This window comes from Ctenopharyngodon idella, chromosome 1, assembly GCF_019924925.1.
Source record: "Ctenopharyngodon idella isolate HZGC_01 chromosome 1, HZGC01, whole genome shotgun sequence".
Classification (NCBI taxonomy): domain Eukaryota; kingdom Metazoa; phylum Chordata; class Actinopteri; order Cypriniformes; family Xenocyprididae; genus Ctenopharyngodon; species Ctenopharyngodon idella.
Genome location: NC_067220.1, coordinates 43,123,122 through 43,141,719, shown reverse-complemented (window position 1 = coordinate 43,141,719; position 18,598 = coordinate 43,123,122). Strand labels below are relative to the sequence as shown.

General features: G+C 35.4%; 3 protein-coding genes and 1 long non-coding RNA gene across 4 annotated transcripts in view; all 4 read right to left on the bottom strand.

The window, feature by feature from the left end:
- The window catches only part of LOC127519302 (putative adhesion G protein-coupled receptor E4P), a 98,944-nt gene extending 88,094 nt beyond the window's left edge, over window positions 1-10,850 (bottom strand). The window contains exons 1-6 of the mRNA XM_051906951.1: window positions 10,805-10,850; window positions 10,625-10,675; window positions 10,453-10,503; window positions 7,756-7,806; window positions 7,576-7,626; window positions 6,920-6,951 (exon numbers count right to left, since the gene is read on the bottom strand). Of these exons, the coding sequence (XP_051762911.1) occupies window positions 6,920-6,951; window positions 7,576-7,626; window positions 7,756-7,806; window positions 10,453-10,477 (159 nt within the window). The 5' untranslated portion in view covers window positions 10,478-10,503; window positions 10,625-10,675; window positions 10,805-10,850. The remainder of the gene's footprint in view (window positions 1-6,919; window positions 6,952-7,575; window positions 7,627-7,755; window positions 7,807-10,452; window positions 10,504-10,624; window positions 10,676-10,804) is intronic.
- On the bottom strand, window positions 1,313-4,846 carry LOC127519327 (adhesion G protein-coupled receptor E3-like). Its single transcript, XM_051906967.1, has 8 exons — window positions 3,549-4,846; window positions 3,284-3,445; window positions 3,002-3,208; window positions 2,692-2,924; window positions 2,540-2,606; window positions 2,362-2,453; window positions 2,114-2,276; window positions 1,313-1,886 (listed from the first exon to the last, which is right to left on the bottom strand). Exons 1-8 carry the CDS (start codon window positions 3,708-3,710, stop codon window positions 1,809-1,811), a joined length of 1,164 nt encoding a protein of 387 aa, XP_051762927.1. The 5' UTR covers window positions 3,711-4,846; the 3' UTR covers window positions 1,313-1,808.
- Window positions 10,851-11,518: 668 nt separating the features above from the next.
- On the bottom strand, window positions 11,519-13,336 carry LOC127509772 (uncharacterized). The gene is made up of 4 exons (XR_007929364.1): window positions 13,303-13,336; window positions 11,875-11,925; window positions 11,695-11,745; window positions 11,519-11,565 (listed from the first exon to the last, which is right to left on the bottom strand). It is a non-coding gene; the product is annotated as an uncharacterized LOC127509772 (long non-coding RNA).
- A 295-nt stretch (window positions 13,337-13,631) lies between these two features.
- On the bottom strand, window positions 13,632-17,204 carry LOC127512322 (uncharacterized). Its single transcript, XM_051893115.1, has 7 exons — window positions 16,747-17,204; window positions 15,744-15,794; window positions 15,566-15,616; window positions 15,388-15,438; window positions 15,245-15,295; window positions 13,836-13,886; window positions 13,632-13,708 (listed from the first exon to the last, which is right to left on the bottom strand). The coding sequence occupies exons 1-7, from the start codon at window positions 16,901-16,903 to the stop codon at window positions 13,632-13,634; spliced, it is 489 nt and encodes a 162-aa protein (XP_051749075.1). The 5' UTR covers window positions 16,904-17,204.
- Between the last annotated feature and the right edge of the window lie 1,394 nt (window positions 17,205-18,598).

The following is an 18,598-nucleotide window of genomic DNA, read 5'->3' as shown; positions in this document are numbered from 1 at the left end:
ACATTAAGATGTACCCATTTTCACCCCATTCCAGACCCCAGCTAAAATCACAGCAGTGTTTAGTTGTTTTGTGTTTCAACCGTATTCTATTTTTTATTTTTTTTGTATTATTCATTTTTGTTTCGTTGTCTTGTGCTTTTTTTCTTAACCTGTTCTTAACAAGCCAGTAGTCCTCTCCATTCTGAGTTCTATAACCAACAGCCAGGACAGCATGATTTAAATTAGAGCTGCTGCAAAAAGGCTCATCGTAGACACCTAGAAACATTAATCATTAAATTAGCTTGTCTATTAATTAGCCAGCAAATTTATAATTAAAAGCTGAATAAATAATGGGGGAAAAAAATGTTCAAAAATTAAATTTGAAGGGTTAGTTCACCCAAAAATGACAATTCTTTGATTAATTTCTCACCCTCATGTTGTTCCACAGCCGTGAGACCTTCGTTCATCTTCAGAACACAAATTAAGAATCCTTTGTTTCGAATCAGTGGTTCGGAGCGCATATATATTACAGTGCCAAATGCCAAAGCTAGTTTTAATGCTGTGTCCCACTGGTCACAGTCGAGAATAAAAGACCCCAAGTTTAAGTGTTTTGCCTGTGTTTTGGCCCTTTATTTTCTTACAATAGGCTATTGGCTGGCAACAATAGCATGTGTTATTTGTTATCTAGCATTTAAAGGGTTAGTTCACCCCAAAATGAAAATTGTGTCATTAATTACTCATCCTCGTGTTGTTCCACATCCGTAAGACCTTCGTTCATCTTCGGAACACAAATTAAGATCTTTTTGATGAAGTCTGAGAGGTTTCTGTCTCCATAGAGATCCAAAGCGACTTCCATTCCAAGGTCCAGAAAGGTAGGAAAAAGACATTTAAAGTACTCCATGTGACTCCAGTGGTTTAAACCACTGGAGTCACATGGAGTTTTATGGAGTGACACGAGTGCTTTGTTTGAGCAAAAAAACATAATTTGCCACTTTACTTGCAAAAATATTGATCTGCAGCATGCGTTCACAAGAGCTTTTCGAAGGATGCGTGTTGTGTTCAGACTCGCCCGTCAACTCAACGCACATACGCGAGTGAAAGAGTCAGCTTTCTGAGCTCCACAAACAAATATATAATTTAGAACGTTACACTAAATAAGTGATTCCATACAATGTCCATACAAATTCATTTGTTATTTGCCTTTAAGATACACAAACAGTTGTCAGGAGTTTTTTTGTTTGTTTGTTTGTTTTAATTTTACAACATTTATGTCACCTGTTGTGTTGTAAGATACAAAGACATGACGAAGAAGATAAGATATAACAGGCTTATTTAATCCACAAGGTAAGATCCAACACCAATAGGCAGTTTCGACACAACATGCACTGACGAAATCCGACAAAGACAAACAAACTGAGCTGAACAGGGGGGGATAATGACACTAGCACACCTGAACACAATGACATGAAATCAAATCAGTGACCATGATGATAAACAAGGCAAGGAGAAACAGTGAACGAAAACAAACAGAGTCTTTGGTGGTGTGAGTGTGTGACAGTTTACTTGTAAAATGTTTAAGTTTGATTATTTTGAGGAATCTGTAAAAGTATGCTGTTCACCCTCCACTGAGAAAATCCTGTGTGTTTGAAAAAGACTGAATAAAACAGTTTATGAGCTTCACATCAATAGTATTAACAGCTATAAAATAAGACACTTGTGTAGCATGTTTTCTATCATTTGCAGAAATAAGCGGTGACTATGACAAATAACATCCAAAAACATTGATTCTGTCATATAAAATCACTTCAGCAGTACATTTTATTTTCCGATCATGATGCTTTAATCCTCAGTGTTTTTTTGAGTCCACAGCAAAGACATCTGAAGAACTTCCTGTACTGCTGTCTGATCTGTACAAGAATGAGACGAGAGGAGCTGAGTGACTTCATGACATGAATTTAACCTCTGAAACTCATCAACCATAGTGGAATTTGTTTATAATAAACAGATAAGAAAAGGTGATTTAAGAGACTAGATTTGCATTTCTAGAAGTGAATACTGATGATTTCCTTTCTTTAACTGTCTCTGGAGACGCTGAAATGGTTTAATTATAGAGTAGGATTGAAAAATTTCTGACCTCCTTATTGAGGACACAATAGATCAGGAAGATGAAGGTTCCCTGCTGGGAGTTCAAGATCAGAAAGATGATCTCCAGCTCCTTCCTGCCATTAGTGAAGAAACCCAGAATCCAGGAGCAACCAAGAACCACAAACTGAGCCAGAGTTTTAAATACCATAATCCTGTAGAGAAACAGAGAGAGTTAATGTGTCTTTATTGACTACATGTAATTTTTTTTTAACAGAGCAATTAAATCATGTTTGTTACTTGGTTTGTTTCATCTGTGAAACTTCAGCATTGAGATTTCTGAGAGTTGAGTTCAGAATGATGACGATTTTGATGAAGAGAATCGTGTTTGACTGCAAAGTAAAAAAATAGTAATTAATCCCATTGTTTTCCATTTAATACAAAGGCATGAGAAAAATTAAATGAGAAATGTGTTTACTGTTAGTATCATGCAAACAGGTCCCAGAAAACTCCAGATGAAGCCTTTATCAATTTTAATCCAGCACCTGTTTGGAGGAAGATACAGTAAAATAATCAATGAACAAACATGGATGAAGATGTTGAGCAAAGAGTCTCTCAAACTCAACTCACATTTCACTTCCGTAGCCCTTAGGACCCACCACAGCAGACACGGCCACTACAACCAGAGCAACCATATATCCAATCACACACAGGAATCCACTGCTAAGCACCTCCCTATTTATGGAGCTGATCTGTGATAGGTTCTTCACACAGATGAAGAGCAGCACAGCTTCAATGAACATCCACATAAAGCCGGAGAGAAAGAGGAAGTGCAGCACACCTGATATCACAGCACACAACACCTGGAGAATAAGAGAGACGGTTATGATGATTCTCAGAGAGGCTGTGCTGAGCTGTAGGGCTCCTTCATCATTCTCACCTGATGAGGGCGTATGAAGCTCAGGAACTGTTGTGTGAGCAGGAACAGAAGGTGAGCCAGCAGAAGACTGATGCAGATGTTGATTCGAGCCACATTATTCACTCCAGGACTCCACTGACAAAGGGCAAAGGTCAACAGGGCCAAACTGAAGAACACCAGCCCCACGATCACACACACCAAATTCAACAAATCCAGCAGTGGGTCATTCTGAGAAAACATGTCAGAGTACATGAGTGCCAAATCTGTGCTGCTCTTCAAAGGTCACTATAAATGTTCTCGTACCTCTGGTGGTCTGCTGGTTTGCATGATGAGAGCGAATGTCGACAGATGGACACAGGAACACACAGTGTAGCTGCTGTTGGTCTTTAAAACAGAACAACCATCTACAATCCACTCGCTGATATTCCAGTACACACAGGACAGAGAACCGCTGGGGTCAAACTCCTGCATAAATAACGAAGATGCAAAAAATATTACAACATGATGAACATGTTTTCAGATGTTCATCAGTTCTCAGGTTGGACAAAAACACATTTCAGTCTCTCACTCTGATGTGTTTGAGGGTGAAGTTGACTGGTTTGGTGAGTTTAGTGTTGGTGGTTTTGGGAAGAGTAACTGAGATCACAGTGGACATCATGGTTTTAACCTGATCACCTGATGTGTTGAAGAAGTCGGGCTTCAGTAGATTTTCCATTGTGTTGTAGCTCATGAAAGCCACAACAGCTGATCCTGTGTGACAGAAACTTACATTCAATGCTGTAAAACAAAAACAATAATAATTAAAGCTGCAAGCAGCGATGAAAGGGACCTCGCACCCGGAGCCACCGCCACCCGGTGGCCTTAGGAAAACAGTGAATAGTGGTTGACATGCATGTAAGCGAGTAAATACAGGAAAAATAATTTTGACGTGCCACACTTCCTGCTGCCAACAGGTGGCATTTTGACTATAACTGAATATTGCCTTGTTGATGTCTTCAGGCCAGGACTATTATCAAACGTGAAGTTTGGAGCAGATCGGACATTGTATGCCTGAGTTACAACAACTTCCTGTTTCGTGGCGTTAATCGCATACTTTAGCACTTAGCCAAGTGTTGCATGATTGAACGTATTTCTAGTATGTTTGGAACTTCATGGCATAAATAAATGTGTTTCTGGGAGTGAATTACAGTGCAACGCATGCCATTTCCTGTTGCCAGCAGGTGGCACTATGACTAACTGAATATTGGCATATAGATGTCTTCAGGCCAGGACTCTTATTACACATGTGAAGTTTGGGGCAGATCAGACACTGTATGCCTGAGTTACAACAACTTCCCTTTTCATGACGAAACATCAAAACTTTGTTAGGCCGCCACAGACACGCCCTTTAGCAAAAACTCTATATCTTCGCAATGTAAAGTCGCAAGGGCCTTTAGATTAGACTGACCAAATATGATGTTTATCTGATAAAATCTCTAGGAGGAGTTCGTTAAAGAACAACGTCTGGAAATGGCAAAAACTACAAAATTTTTGCTGAGAAAATTCAAAATATCTCACTTCCTGTTGGGTTTTCAGATTTTGCACCCAGGGACTTTTTTTTGTAGGTATTGGACTGTTAGATGTGTCTACAGAATTTCATACTTGTATGTGAAACGTAGCGTGAAGGGCGCTCAATTGAAATTTTGTAGGTGGTGCTATTGAGCCATTTTGCCACACCTAATTCTGAAACCCATATGAGACGTAAATTTTCACCACTTCTGATGCGATTCATTTCGGAGAAGAAGAATAATTGGCCGAGCAATTACCATCAGTGCTCGGGCCCTAATAAAAAATAAAAAAAGTAACTGGTTCAGTGGGTTTATGTCTCTTTCTTCAAAGTTTTTGATAAAATCCCATCAAGACTTTTAATGTACTTGTTTCAATGTTGTTCTTGGCGATCCCAATGAGATCAATGTCCACAGAAGAATTTGTCGTGTCAAGTCGAGGAATTTTTTCTAAGGTGGTATTTGGTCCAACCATGAAGATTTCGACCTCTGATTAAAAAAAAAAAAAAAAAATACAATTATGTGAATAAATCTGTATGAACAAAGTGAAAAAAGTAAATAATCTAAAAAAGTGAAAATGTCTTCTAGACTTGAGCACATTAAGTCAGTGATGTCACAGCTTATTCACAGTTCTGTTTTCACTTACCCACATTGTCAAGAGTGAAACTGACATTAGCAGTTGTGTTTGTCTGCATCACCAACATGGACACAAGCTTCTCGCTGGCTTTTAACACACGGTTTCCATCTGACACCAGTTTATTTGGGTCAGCTGATGATGACTCTAAAACCTTCTCTGAAGCGTTGAGGACCATATCCAAAATAGTTTTCACATCCTATTTTAGTGATCATATAAATAGGAATATTTGTAAACGTTGAAACAAAAGAAAGCATTTCTACGGAATAATTTATGTTAAGTGACAAAATGATTATTTTGTCATTTTTGTCTTACGGTCAATGGGAGCACATTAGTTGTAATGTTCTCTATCCGGTCAAGAAGATTTTCTACACATCGTCCTGTGGTCTGACTCTGAAATCACAATTGAGCTTTACAAATAAAACTGAAAACTGAACCTGTGTGCACTGTGGAGTATTTGATGATTTTATGTCTTTCTTTAAATGTTTAAGTCAAATAAAAGTTAATTGTTTGTATTCTCCTACAAAGTACACTGTAAAAACTGCCAGGAATTTACAGGATTAAAGAGTATTATTTTACAATAAATTAATGTAGTCAGAAATATTTGGTGAAATTAATGTATGCTGGGTCATTTTCTTATGAATTACTATGATTCAACAGCAAAATGATGCTGACATCACAGTAATTTACTGCTCTTGTTTTACTGTGAATTCACTTTATAAAGTTGTCTTTAATCATGCCACTGTAAAAAATTATAATGTTTACTACTGTATTTGTTTTAAAGTCACTACAATGGTGATCAGTGTTACATTTGCTTGGGATCTTGGACCTTGTATATTCATATTCAAATTTCTGATCTAGTCAAGTCAGAAGTGTGATAAATGAAAACATTTGTTAAAACAATGACAAGATAGAATATAAAATAAGCTAATTGGCTGATTATAAGTTAATCAAACTAAGTTATTATTAGCGTTATTTCAGCATAAACACAGTATCTTATTTCAAATTAAAAATTGGTCATGGATGGATAATTCACAATAGTGAAGCAGCTGCTGAGATTTATCTTTGAAAGGTGTGACATCATCTTGCAACATAATACATTCTTTTTTTTTCTTCTATCACCTGACCTGCACAGACATCAATACTCGACATACAAAACACAACAACGGTGACACTCAACAAATAATAATAATAAAAGAAATTCTGAACATTACGAAATAAAAAAACAACACAAACTGCTAAAAGTGAACCAAAAATACGTTCAGCAGCACAGATAAAACCAAGAATCAAGAAACTCTACAGCACAGTCTATTTATGCCGCACTGCATGCTGGGTACCTTCATAGTATATATGCATTGTAGAAATACAGTATGATAAGGTTTTCAGTAATTATTGTTTTACAATACTGTAAATTCACAGTAAAGCCAAGCTTTTTTTTTTTACTGTACAGTTGTAAAAAAAAAAAAGAACTTGAGAAAAGTAACAGTAATAAAGATTTTTTTCAATAAATTTCTGAGAGTGCAGTTAGATACAACAGAAGTCCTACTGTAGAATTACTGTGAAAGTAAAGCAATTATTAACCTGGAATATACTGTCATTTCACACTTAAATTTTTTATCAGTGCAAAAGAAACAACAAATAGTTCAGCATATTATATATCTATGTGCAAATAACCAACAACACTGACAAAAATACAAAACAGTACACATTATTTTGCATTATTGAGCTGTTGTTTCAAAAATTTACCATGCAACAACTTACCCTGCAGTCTTCCATCAGTGTGATAACCAGACCTGGAATGAGAAAAGTCTTATAAAATCATTTTAAATTCCTTTCAGAATGAAATTCCTTTTAAATTCCTTTCCTTCCATTTCTGTGGGACTGTTGTGGTTTTAGCTGTGTTTGTGAGAATAATCAGTTTTAATTCAAGTTATCTTTTATGTATTAAAACTGGTAAGATACATTACTTGGCAAATACAAATGGGTTTATTCTAGATTCTGAAATCATTATCTCCAGTAATCTCAGAACAAGGTTTTGAACATGCCAAAGCCTATCATTTGATTAAGCAGTTGTACCATTTATTTAAGTGCAAGTACAGGGTAACGTTAAATGAGATCAGTTGCAACCTATGACTATAATCAGAAAGATGAATTTGTGACTATGAGGTCGGCAACAAAGGCAGTGAATGAATGAAATTAACCCCCAGTTTCACAGACAAGGCTTAAGCCTAGTCCCAGACTAAAATGCATTCTGAGTTGTGTTAACTGAAAGCAACTTGCACCGACTTCATGTAAAAAATTGTGCAGTAAAATAACTGCATGAATATGTGTTAGTGACCATCTCTAAATAACATTAACAAGACAGAAATTGTCAACAAAGCAGACTTGGATGAAATAAAGTCCAACATTACACTGACCTGCAGAAGTATGACTTGTAGATGTTATGGAAGTGACCGGTGGTAAAGGAACTGAAACAAAAGCAGATGGAAATAGACGTTAAATCAGACTCAGATGCTGAATTACTGTGTTCCTCATGAAGACTCTGTACTTAGAGGGTCATGTTTCAATATTGCAGTCCAGTTCAGCATCATCCTTACCTATAGAAGTAGAACTAGTAGATGTTGTGGAAGTGACATGCTGTGAAGTAACTGAAACAATAACAGATGCAAAATGATGCTAATATCACACTCAAATGCTGCATTACTGTGTTCTTCATGAAGACAATTTTTAGGAAGAGCTTTGTTAGATTGGATGGAATCCCCACATCAGAAATATTAAATCCAGCCCCACATGCTGGACCTTGTCAAAAGATATCAGTTTTATCTGATGTGCAAACCAGAAAAACCTGCCAACAGAAAGTCTTGCCTGATACATTAAGACCCTATTAAAAGCTTTATATCAGCCTGAGAGTTTGAGGAATCCAGAGAAGAACAGAAGCAGGAGACGAAGTGGTGATAATAAAAAGAGCAGTTGCATCTGTTTCAATGCTTACAATCATAAGATTAAACAAAAATGGAAAAGAATAAGTAAAATAAAATATAAAAACAAATGAGAAATGAATAATAATAATAATAATAATAATAATACACTGTATAAAAAAAAAAAAAAAATAATTCGCCCAATTTAACTTAGTTGTATTTACATAGAATATTAAGTATGTTGAAAAAAATAATGTTGTTTGAACTTATAAAGTTTAGTTGGATTAACTTTATAAAAATATGGTGAACTTGCTTAAAGTTGTCAGTACAAACCTTTCCTGTAAAATATGTTTTTTGTACACTCAATTTAATTTTATTTGAGGTACCAGTTTCCACTGACTTATTTAAGTTTTAATTACTTAGAATATTAAGTATTTTAAACTTGACAAATTTAGGTAATTGAGCTTGAATAATAAAGTTTGAATAACTTTATGAAAGTAAGGTAAGTTTTTAGTACCAACATTTGTTCATTTAACTTAAATTTTTGAGTTACCATTTTGCACTTACTCAGTTAAGTTGTATTTACTTAAAATATTAAGTATTTACAACTTGACAAGAGAACTTTATTCCCATATAAATTAATTTCTACTGCAAATAATAATTGATCTGATTTTAGCCACTGAAACATCAACTGCAAATCAAATCAATGACATTTCTCAAGATCTGAGCAGAGGATGATTAAACTCCAAAAACTCCAAAAACAGCTTGACCAGCTTCATTTATTACAGACCAATTTGACTTTATTTCTTTCATGTGTTTTTTTTTTTTTTTTTTTTTTTTTCTTCTGAGAATAACAGAGATTTAGCTCTAAATAACATTGAATTTTTGTATTGAGAAAAAAAAAAAAAAAGTTTGAAGTCCATTATAGTGAAAAGTAAATACAGCAGCAGTAAGTTTGAGGCTGTGTGGAATTATGAAAATATTTTTCTTTTGTTAAACAGATCTAGCTGTGAGAAAAAGAACACTAGTGCATTAACACTGACATAAACTGAAAATATCAGAATCACCTTCTGTACAACAATGTCAAGCTTGGCATTTAGACAAACTTTGACATCAACACTCATCATACAAACCTCAACAATAGTGACAAAACTAAAATTCATGCAGCAATGTATGCTGGGAGTTTTGATTGGTGCACCCAGAATGCACTGCAGGATGAAGCTTTTTGTTGATTGTCACCATTGTTGAGATTCATACGCTGATTCTTGATGTCAGTGTGTGTCTGAATGATGTCGTTGTTTAAAACTGTCCAACATGTTTATAATTCTTCAAATGTTCAGATTGTGATACTGCTGGAACAAATACTGCATTATCACAAGATCAGTAAAAAGGGCACTAATAACACTAAATCTTCACAATCAGTGATGAGGTTTCAGATGTGTCAATAGATCAGTGAAGCAAACCACTTTATGAAGCTTATATTATTAATAAGTAGTAAGCACCACCTTATCTCATTTCTGGCTTTTTTTTTTTTTTTTTTTTACAACAATAGACATGTTTTCTAAACAGTGTTAAAGCAGCCAAAAAAAAGTTAATTAGAAAGTTCAAGGATCAAGAGCACAACTTAAAAAAAACGCTAGTCACCAAAATGATGAGTTCATTGAATAAATAAATAAGTAAAGCTGGCAAAGCTGTTTTTTTGGAGTTGTTTAGTCATCCTCTGCTGAGATGAGAGATTTAATTTAATTGTTTGTAGTGGATGTTTTAGTGGATGACATCAGATTTATTATTTTTTGCTGCAGAAATGAATTTAAATGAAAAAGTTTTCAACCAAAATATGACGAAAACATTTGAAATAAAAGAATTATTTACAATTGACATAAGAATAATAATAATAAAAAAATAATAATAATTATTTGTTTGGTTTAACTAAAAAAAAAAATAAGTCAAATTATGTTAAATGAACATGAGCTGTGGTATTGAAAACTAAAAAAAGTAAGTTCACTTTACTTTTGTAAAGTCATTCCAACTAAACTTCATAAGTTCAAATTACCACATTTGTCAAGTTGAAATACTTGTTAAATTCTAAGTAAATATAACTTAACCATATGAATGTAAAATTATAATTCTAAAAGTTAATTTAAAAGAAACTGCTAAAATTATTTAAATGAATAATATGAATGAATGGCAACATAAATGGCTAATGATTATAAATGATTATTTAATTAATATAAAAACAAAGAAAACAAAACAACACAAATTTATGTTTGCTCTCTTAAAGTAAAGCACACAGGTTGTTATTAAAAACTCTTAGACCCTTCAACTTATTTTGAAATCTACATTCTAGCCCAAAAATAAAAATAAAAACATGCACACCTGAAGTAGTTGGACTGGTAGACATTGTGGAAGAGATTGCCAGCAAATAACCTGTACAATTCACAAGATGGGTATAGATGCTAAGTCAGATTTAAATGTAATGTGTTCTTCATGAAGACACTAATAATGGAGGGTTACGTTTCATTATCACAGTCCAGTACATCATCCTCACCTGTAGAAGTAGAACTGGTAGATGACGTGGAAGTGACGGGCTGCAAAGGAACTGAAACAATAACAGATGAAAACAGATGTTAGATCAGACACAGATGCTGAATTGCTGTGCTCCTCATGAAGACAATTATTAGGAGGAGCTTCTTTTGAAAGTCACATTACAGTTCGACAACACATTCACCTGTAGTAATGGGACTAGTAGATGTTGAGGAAGTGACAGGCTGTAAATAAACTGAAAACATAACAGATGAAAACTGATGTTAAATCAAACTCAGATGATGAACTGCTGTGTTCTTCATTTAGAAAATCATTATGAGGTGGAGGTGGTTCTTTTGAAAGGCCACATTTAGTCTAGAATGATCCTTACCTGTAGAAGTAGAACTAGATGTTGTGGAAGTGAATGACTGTAAAGGAACTGAAAAAAATTACTGATGAAAACACATGTCAAATCAGAATCAGATGTGTTCTTCATGAAGACACTAATTATGGAGGGTCACGTTTTAATATTGCAGTCCACTCCAGCATCATCCTCACCTGTAGATGTAGGGCTGGTAGATGTTGTAGAAGTGACTGGCAGTAAAGAAACTGAACAGTAACAGATAGAAACAGATGTTAAATCAGACTCAGATGCTGAATTACTATGTTCTTCATGAAGACAATTATTAGGAGGAGCTGCTTTACAAAGCCACATTCCAGTCCGTCAACATGCTCACCTGCAGTAGTGGGACTGTTAGATGATGTGGAAGTGACTGTCAGTAAATTATCTGTAAAATTTACAAGATGGGAAGAGATCTCAAGTCAAATTTAGATGAAGTATGGTGTTCTTCATGAAGACATTAATTACGGAGGGTTGCATTTTAATATCACAGTTCAATCTAACATCGATATCACCTGTAGAAGTAGAACTAGAAGATGTTGTGGAAGTGACGGGCTGTAAAGGAACTGAAACAGTAACAGATGGAAACAGATGTTAGATCAGATTCAGATGTGGAATTGCTGTGTTTTTCATGAAGACAGTTATTAGGAGGAGCTTCTTTTGAAATCTACATCTTAGTTCGGCAACACATTCACCTGAAGTAGTGGAACTGGTAGATGTTGTGGAAGTGACAGGCTGTAAATAAACTGAAAAAATAACAGCCGGAAACAGATGATAAAACAGACTCAGAAGATGAACTACTGTGTTCTTAATGAAGAAAATCATTATGAGGTGTTTCTTTTAAAAGGCCACATTCAGTCCAGCATCATCCTCACCTGTAGAAGTAGAACTGGTAGTTGTTGTAGAAGTGACCGACTGTAAAGAAACTAAAACAGTAACAGATATAAAGGTAACACTTTACAATAAGGGTACATGAATAATCATGTATTAATACCTGAATTAATACTTAATTCAGCATAAACTAATGATTATTGAAAGCATGAACTAATCATGAACCAATGAAGAGCTATCCTTAACTACGACAGGAGTTAAGTAGTACATGTTTGATAGTTAATGCATAACACTTTACAATAAAGTTCATTAGTTAAACATTATTTTAATGTATTATGAACTAACCATGAGCAATACATTTGTTACTGTATTTACTAATCTTGGTTAATGTTAGTTAATGAAAATACAGTTGTTCATTGTTTGTTCATGTTAGTTCACAGTGCATTAACTAATGTTAATAAGATTTTAATAACTAACAATAATAAAGATTAATAAATGCTGTAGAAGTGCAGTTCATTATTAGTACATGTTAACTAATGTAATAATGTAGTTAACTATTGAGCCTTATTGTAAAGTGTTACCATTAACATTTATGGCTAAACCAAATCAAACAGCTTCTTTAAGAAGGAATAGAAGAAGTACTCTGACTTTGAAACAAATTTAAATTACATTATCAGAGTTCAAACTTTTGACTGCAGCTTTGTCATAAACATTACTGTATAGCACAGAATTAATTGATCCTCCTCATCAAATGTAGAAAACACTAAATACACTAATTGATCTTAAAAGGTCTTTATCTGTTTTGTGTTGTTCTCTTTCCCTTCAATCTCACCCCATAATTTTGTCATGACTTTACTTGAGAGGGCCCAATCATAATTAATTCACTACTTACTAAATTCAGCACATGATTTATTTTTATTTAACTTACTATCAAATACACATGTACTAACACAACTAGTATTAATCAGGCCAGTTAAGTGATGCTGTGTGGCTTTTCAAGAAGTCAGAGAGTGAAAGTACAGTATCATCAAGGCTTGCATCTGGATGGAGACTGAACTGTACTGATCCCAGCAAATATTCTGATCGTGACTCCAGTTTGGTTGTTTCTTTGGGAACTGTTCCACAAATGTTCTTTATGGGTTTTGATTTTTGATTTTTGATTTAGCTGCACATAAGTTGCAGTAGGGTGAGTTTGAAGGGAAAGAGAACAACACAAGACAGATAAAGACCTTTTAAGATCAGTTATTAGTATATTTAGTGTTTTCTACATTTGATAAGGAGGATCAATTAATTCTGTGCTATTCAGTAATGTTTATGACAAAGCTGCAGTCAAAAGTTTAAACTCTGATAATGTTATTTAAATTTGTTTCAAAGTCAGATTACTTCTTATTCCTTCTTAAAGAGGCTTAAAGAGGCAATTATTAGGAGGAGATGCTTTCAAAAGCCACATTCCAGTCCATCAACATGCTCACCTGCAGTAGTGGGACTGGTAGATGTTGAGGGAGTGACTGGTTGTAAAGGAACTGAAACAACGAAACAGGAAACTCAGATGAACTGCTGTGTTCCTCATGAAGACAATAATTAGGAGTAGCTTCTTCTGAAAGCCACATTCCAGTTCAACAACACTTCACCTGTAGAAGAGGGACTGGTAGATGCTGTGGATGTGATTGTCAGTAAATGACCTGAAATAAATAAAATAAATAAATAAATAAATAAATAACAGATGTAAACAGATGTTAAATTAAACTCAAATGATGAACTACTGTGTTCTTCATGAAGAAAATTATCATGAGGGGTTTCTTCATGCCACATTCAGTCTAAAATCATCCTCACCTGTAGAACTAGTAGATGTTGTGGAAGTGACTGGCTGTAAAAGAACTGGAAAAAAATAACACGAAAACACATCAAATCAGACTCAGATGCTGAATTACTGTGTTCTTCATGAAGACACTGATTATTGAGGGTCGCATTTCAGTATTACAGTCCAGTTCAGCATAATCCTCACCTGTAGAAGTAGAACTGGTAGATGTTGTGGAAGTGACTGGCTGAAAAAAAACTAAAACAATAACAGATAGAAACAGATGTTAAATCTGACTCAGATGCTACTGCCCAGCTAACAGAATTTTCCTGAAACATTCTTTCAATCATTCAAACACCTGCTGTGAACAAGCACTGAAAGAAAAAGAAATAAGAACACAAACTACGACTTTCTTCAGCCACAGCCTTAGATGAACTGAAGATAAAAAAAAACATTAAATCTCTCAAGATCTGATTAAACAACTCCACAAACAGCATTACCAGCTTCACTTATTACTAACCAGACTGACTTTATTTCTGTCACACGTCTACAGAAGTTCTTATTGAGAATTAACAGAAGTTTAGATGTTGATGTCTTATTGAGAATGTACAGTTTAATGTCACCACCATGGGGATCAGTGTTTGCTTTAGTTGAGCTCTTGACCCTTGATTTTTGTTGAGCTGCTTCTTTATCAACATTTGCAGGTGTTTTCAGAAAACATTTCTGCATTGATAAAGCAGATCAACATGTCTGTTTTAATAACAGGCAAATAACTGCTTTTTCTGTAATTGTTGACTTAAGGAATTGAAGCATTATTGAAAAATATAAAACATACAATGTGAAAAGAAATAATTTGTAACACAGTTGTTGTGTTTCAGATGCTGAATATTGTCTGTGAGTATAAAAATAAAATTGCCATTGTTAATTTTCTGTTTAAAACATGTTTTGTGTCATTTACACACTCAGACATCAACATTCGTAATATGACACATAACAATGGTGATATGCTTCATGCCAGCACACAGATACAGATTAGTAATAAGTGAAGCTGGTAATGCTGTTTGTGGAGTTGTTTAGTCAGATCTTGAGAGATTTACCCCCAGTTTCACGGACAAGGCTTAAGTTAGTCCCAGACTAAAATGCATGTTTGAGCTGTTTTAACTAAAAGCAACTTGTACTGACATATCCTAAAATATGTCAGTGTCATTGTTTTGTCTCAAGATGTACACCAGTAATGTTTTTTTTTTTTTTCTAGTGAAAGTTTATAAAAGATACTTAAATGCCCTAATTGAACTAAAGCCTAATCCTGGCTTAGGCTAAGCCCTTTCTGTGAAACCTTTCTAAGCCCTTTCTATTTAAAACTTGACTCTTCTGTAGTTACGTCGTGTACTAAGACCGACAGAAAATGAAAAGTTGCGATTTTCTAGGCCGATATTTCTAGGAACTATACTCTCTTTCCGGCGTAAAAATCAAGGAACTTTGTTGCCGTACAATGGGTGCAGCAGGCGCAATGATATTATGCAGCGCCTGAAAATAGGCTAACTTCCGTCAACATAACCAACGTGACCACCTGCTTGCACAGGGAGCATGCCGGCACAGACCGGCAACACATTCACCTGTAGATGTGGAACTGGTAGATGTCGTGGAAGTGACCGACTGTAAAGGAACTGAAACAATGAAAAAGGAAACAGACATAAATTAGACTCAGATGCTGAATTGCTTCTTTTGAAAGCCATATTCAGATTAGAAACATGCTCACCCTCAGTAGTGAGACTGGTAGATGTTGTGGAAGTGACTGTCAGTAAATGATCTGTAACATTTACAAGACCGAACGAGATGCCAAGTAAGATTTAAATGAAGTACTTTGTTCTTCATTAATAAACTAATTATGGAGTGTTACATTTCATTAACACAGTCCAGTCTTACATCATCCTCACCTGTAGAAGTAGAACTGGTGGATGTTGTGGGAGTGACTGTCAGTAGTTTATCTGTAACATTTACAAGATGTGAAGGGATGCCAAGTCAAATTTAAATGAAGTACAGTGTTTTTCATGAAGACATTAAAGATGGAGGGTTGCATTTCAACATCACAGTCCAGTACAACATCATCCTCACCTGTAAATGCATAACTGGGAAATGTCATGGAAGTGATCGGCTGTAAAGCAACTGAAAAAATAAAAGAAGGAAACAGATGTTAGATCAGACTCAGATGCTGAAATGTTCATCATGAAGACATTTATTAGGAAGAGCTTCTTTTGAAAGCTACATCTTAGTCCGGCAACTAGATGCGCTGATCAGCCCTAACGTCACCCGAATCCACTGCTAAAAATAAATTATCCACCCGCACCTATGATTTTCTCTGATTTAAATATCTGCACCCAACCCACACCTGATCATCACATTACAATTATTCAAATTCTCAGGGTTAAGCGTGATGATATGGTAACATATTACACTGAACTAGGCTGCTTTTAAATTAACATTTAAAGTCAAAGTTCTTCTTTGGCAAAATTGCATTTTCTTAATAGCCTAAACACAAGCTTTACTCCCTTACATTAGAATGTAACTTCCCGAACACACAAGAAATTAAATACATCAAGCCCAAGCAAAGGCTGGATATAGTCTTAATTAGTTTTTCATATACAGCACTTCACTGCCCGTTACATATCACATAACCTACCCAACATTTGATTCACCCTCGTCCTGGTCCTATTTAAGTAAAACGCTGCCACAAGTCATATGTTTTCTTTTATTTGTTTTCTCTGAAGAGATAGGCTATAAATGTTATTAAAAAAGGAAGTAAAAAGATTGACCCATGTTTGTTGTGTTTTTACAGTGAAATGAGAGATCCATCTTTATTTAAATCAACACATTAATGATTTATATCTCATCCACCCGCAATTAATTTGAATTTTATTTTCTATTACTCGGCCCGCCCAAACCGCTGATTATTCGCAGAGTCCGCTGATATAACTGTGTTCCACGCATCGCTACCAGCAACACATACACCTGTAGTTGTGGGACTGGTAAATGTTGTAGAAGTGACAGGCTGCAAATAAACTGGGAAAAAAAAAAAAAAAAAAACATGGAAACAGATGATAAATGAAAACACATTCACCTGTAGATGTAGGACTGGTAGATGTTGTGGAAGTGACCGGATGTAAAGGAACTGAAACAGTGAAACAGGAAACAGATGATAAATCAGACTGAAATGATGAACTACTGTGTTCCTTATGAAGACAATAATTAGGAGGGGCTTCTTCTGAAAGCCACATTCCAGTTCAACAACACTTCACCTGTAGTAGAGGGACTGGTAGGTGCTGTGGAAGTGACAGGCTGTATATAACCTAAAAAAAAAAAAAGAACAACACGAAAACACATCAAATCAGACTCAGATGCTGAATTACTGTGTACTTCATGAAGACACTGATTATGGAGGGTCGCATTTCAATATTACATTCCAGTCCAGCATTATCCTCACCTGTAGAAGTAGAACTGGTAGATGTTGTGGAAGTGACTGGCTGAAAAAAAACTGAAACAATAACAGATGGAAACAGATGTTAAATCTGACTCAGATGCTACTGCCCAGCTAACAGAATTTTCCTGAAACATTCTTTCAATCATTCAAACACCTGCTGTGAACAAGCACTGAAAGAAAAAGAAATAAGAACACAAACTACGACTTTCTTCAGCCACAGCCTTAGATGAACTGAAGATAAAAAATCATTAAATCTCTCAAGATCTGATTAAACAACTCCACAAACATCATTACCAGCTTCACTTATTACTAACCAGACTGACTTTATTTCTGTCACACGTCTACAGAAGTTCTTATTGAGAATTAACAGAGGTTTAGATGTTGATGTCTTATTGAAAATGTTCAGTTTCCTGTTACCATCATGGAGATCGGTTTTTGCTTTAGTTGAACTCTTGACCCTTGACTTTTGTTGAGTTGCTTTTTTATCAGCAATTGCAGGTGTTTTCAGAAAACATTTCTGCATTGATAAAGCAGATCAACATGTCTGTTTTAATAAAATATGTCAGTGTCATTGTTTTGTCTCAAGATGTACACCAGTATTTTTTTTTTTTTTTGCTAGTGAAAGTTTATAAAAGCTACTTAAATGCACTAACTAAAGCCTAATCCTGGCTTAGGCTAAGCCCTTTCTGTGAAACCTTTCTAAGCCCTTTCTATTTAAAACTTGACTCTTCTGTAGTTACGTCGCGTACTAAGACCGACAGAAAATGAAAAGTTGCGATTTTCTAGGCCGATATGGCTAGGAACTATACTCTCTTTCCGGCGTAAAAATCAAGGAACTTTGTTGCCGTACAATGGGTGCAGCAGGCGCAATGATATTATGCAGGGCCTGAAAATAGGCTAACTTCCGTCAACATAACCAACGTGACCACCTGCTTGCACAGGGAGCGTGCCTTGCAACCATGGAGACATTTGTGAGAGGCAATTCAGAAGATATTTACTTTGGTGCAGATCCTGAACCGTATCTATTTGAACCGGAATACACTGAAGATGAGCTTTTGGAACGTGAAAGGCAAGAAAGTGTGGCTGAACAGACTGGGGCAGAAGGGAGGAGGAGAGCAGATTCGAACTGGTGGTGCAAGTGTGGGGCTTGCCAACCCACGCTGACTGAAAGTGAGTGCCTGTGTTGTAACAAGTGGGACCAGGTCTTGCCATCGTTACCTAGTTGGGGACTATTTTCAGGCGCTGCATAATATCATTGCGCCTGCTGCACCCATTGTATGGCAGCAAAGTTCCTTGATTATTATGCTGGAATGAGAGTATAGTTCCTAGCCATATCGGCCTAGAAAATCTCAACTTTTCATTTTCTGTCGGTCTTAGTACATGATGGTACTACAGAAGAGTCAAGTTTTAAATAGGAAAAATATAGAAACTCTTTGGTCATTTTTGAACGAGATGCTAACGGTCTAATCAGATTCAATGATCTATGCTAAGC

Bases quoted from the DNA above. Each gene is read 5' to 3' on its own strand.
- LOC127512322 (XM_051893115.1), bottom strand. From the start codon at position 16,903: ATGTGGCTTTCAGAAGAAGCCCCTCCTAATTATTGTCTTCATAAGGAA. The intron at 15,439-15,565 runs GTGAGGATGATG...TAAATGTTACAG, and splicing joins CACCAGTTCTACTTCTACAG to ATCATTTACTGACAGTCACT. The intron at 15,296-15,387 runs GTGAGCATGTTT...TCATTGTTTCAG, and splicing joins TACCAGTCTCACTACTGAGG to TTCCTTTACAGTCGGTCACT.
- LOC127519327 (XM_051906967.1), bottom strand. From the start codon at position 3,710: ATGAGCTACAACACAATGGAAAATCTACTGAAGCCCGACTTCTTCAAC. The intron at 3,446-3,548 runs GTGAGAGACTGA...TTATTTATGCAG, and splicing joins TCACCCTCAAACACATCAGA to GAGTTTGACCCCAGCGGTTC. The intron at 2,277-2,361 runs GTAACAAACATG...GTTTCTCTACAG, and splicing joins TCACAGATGAAACAAACCAA to GATTATGGTATTTAAAACTC.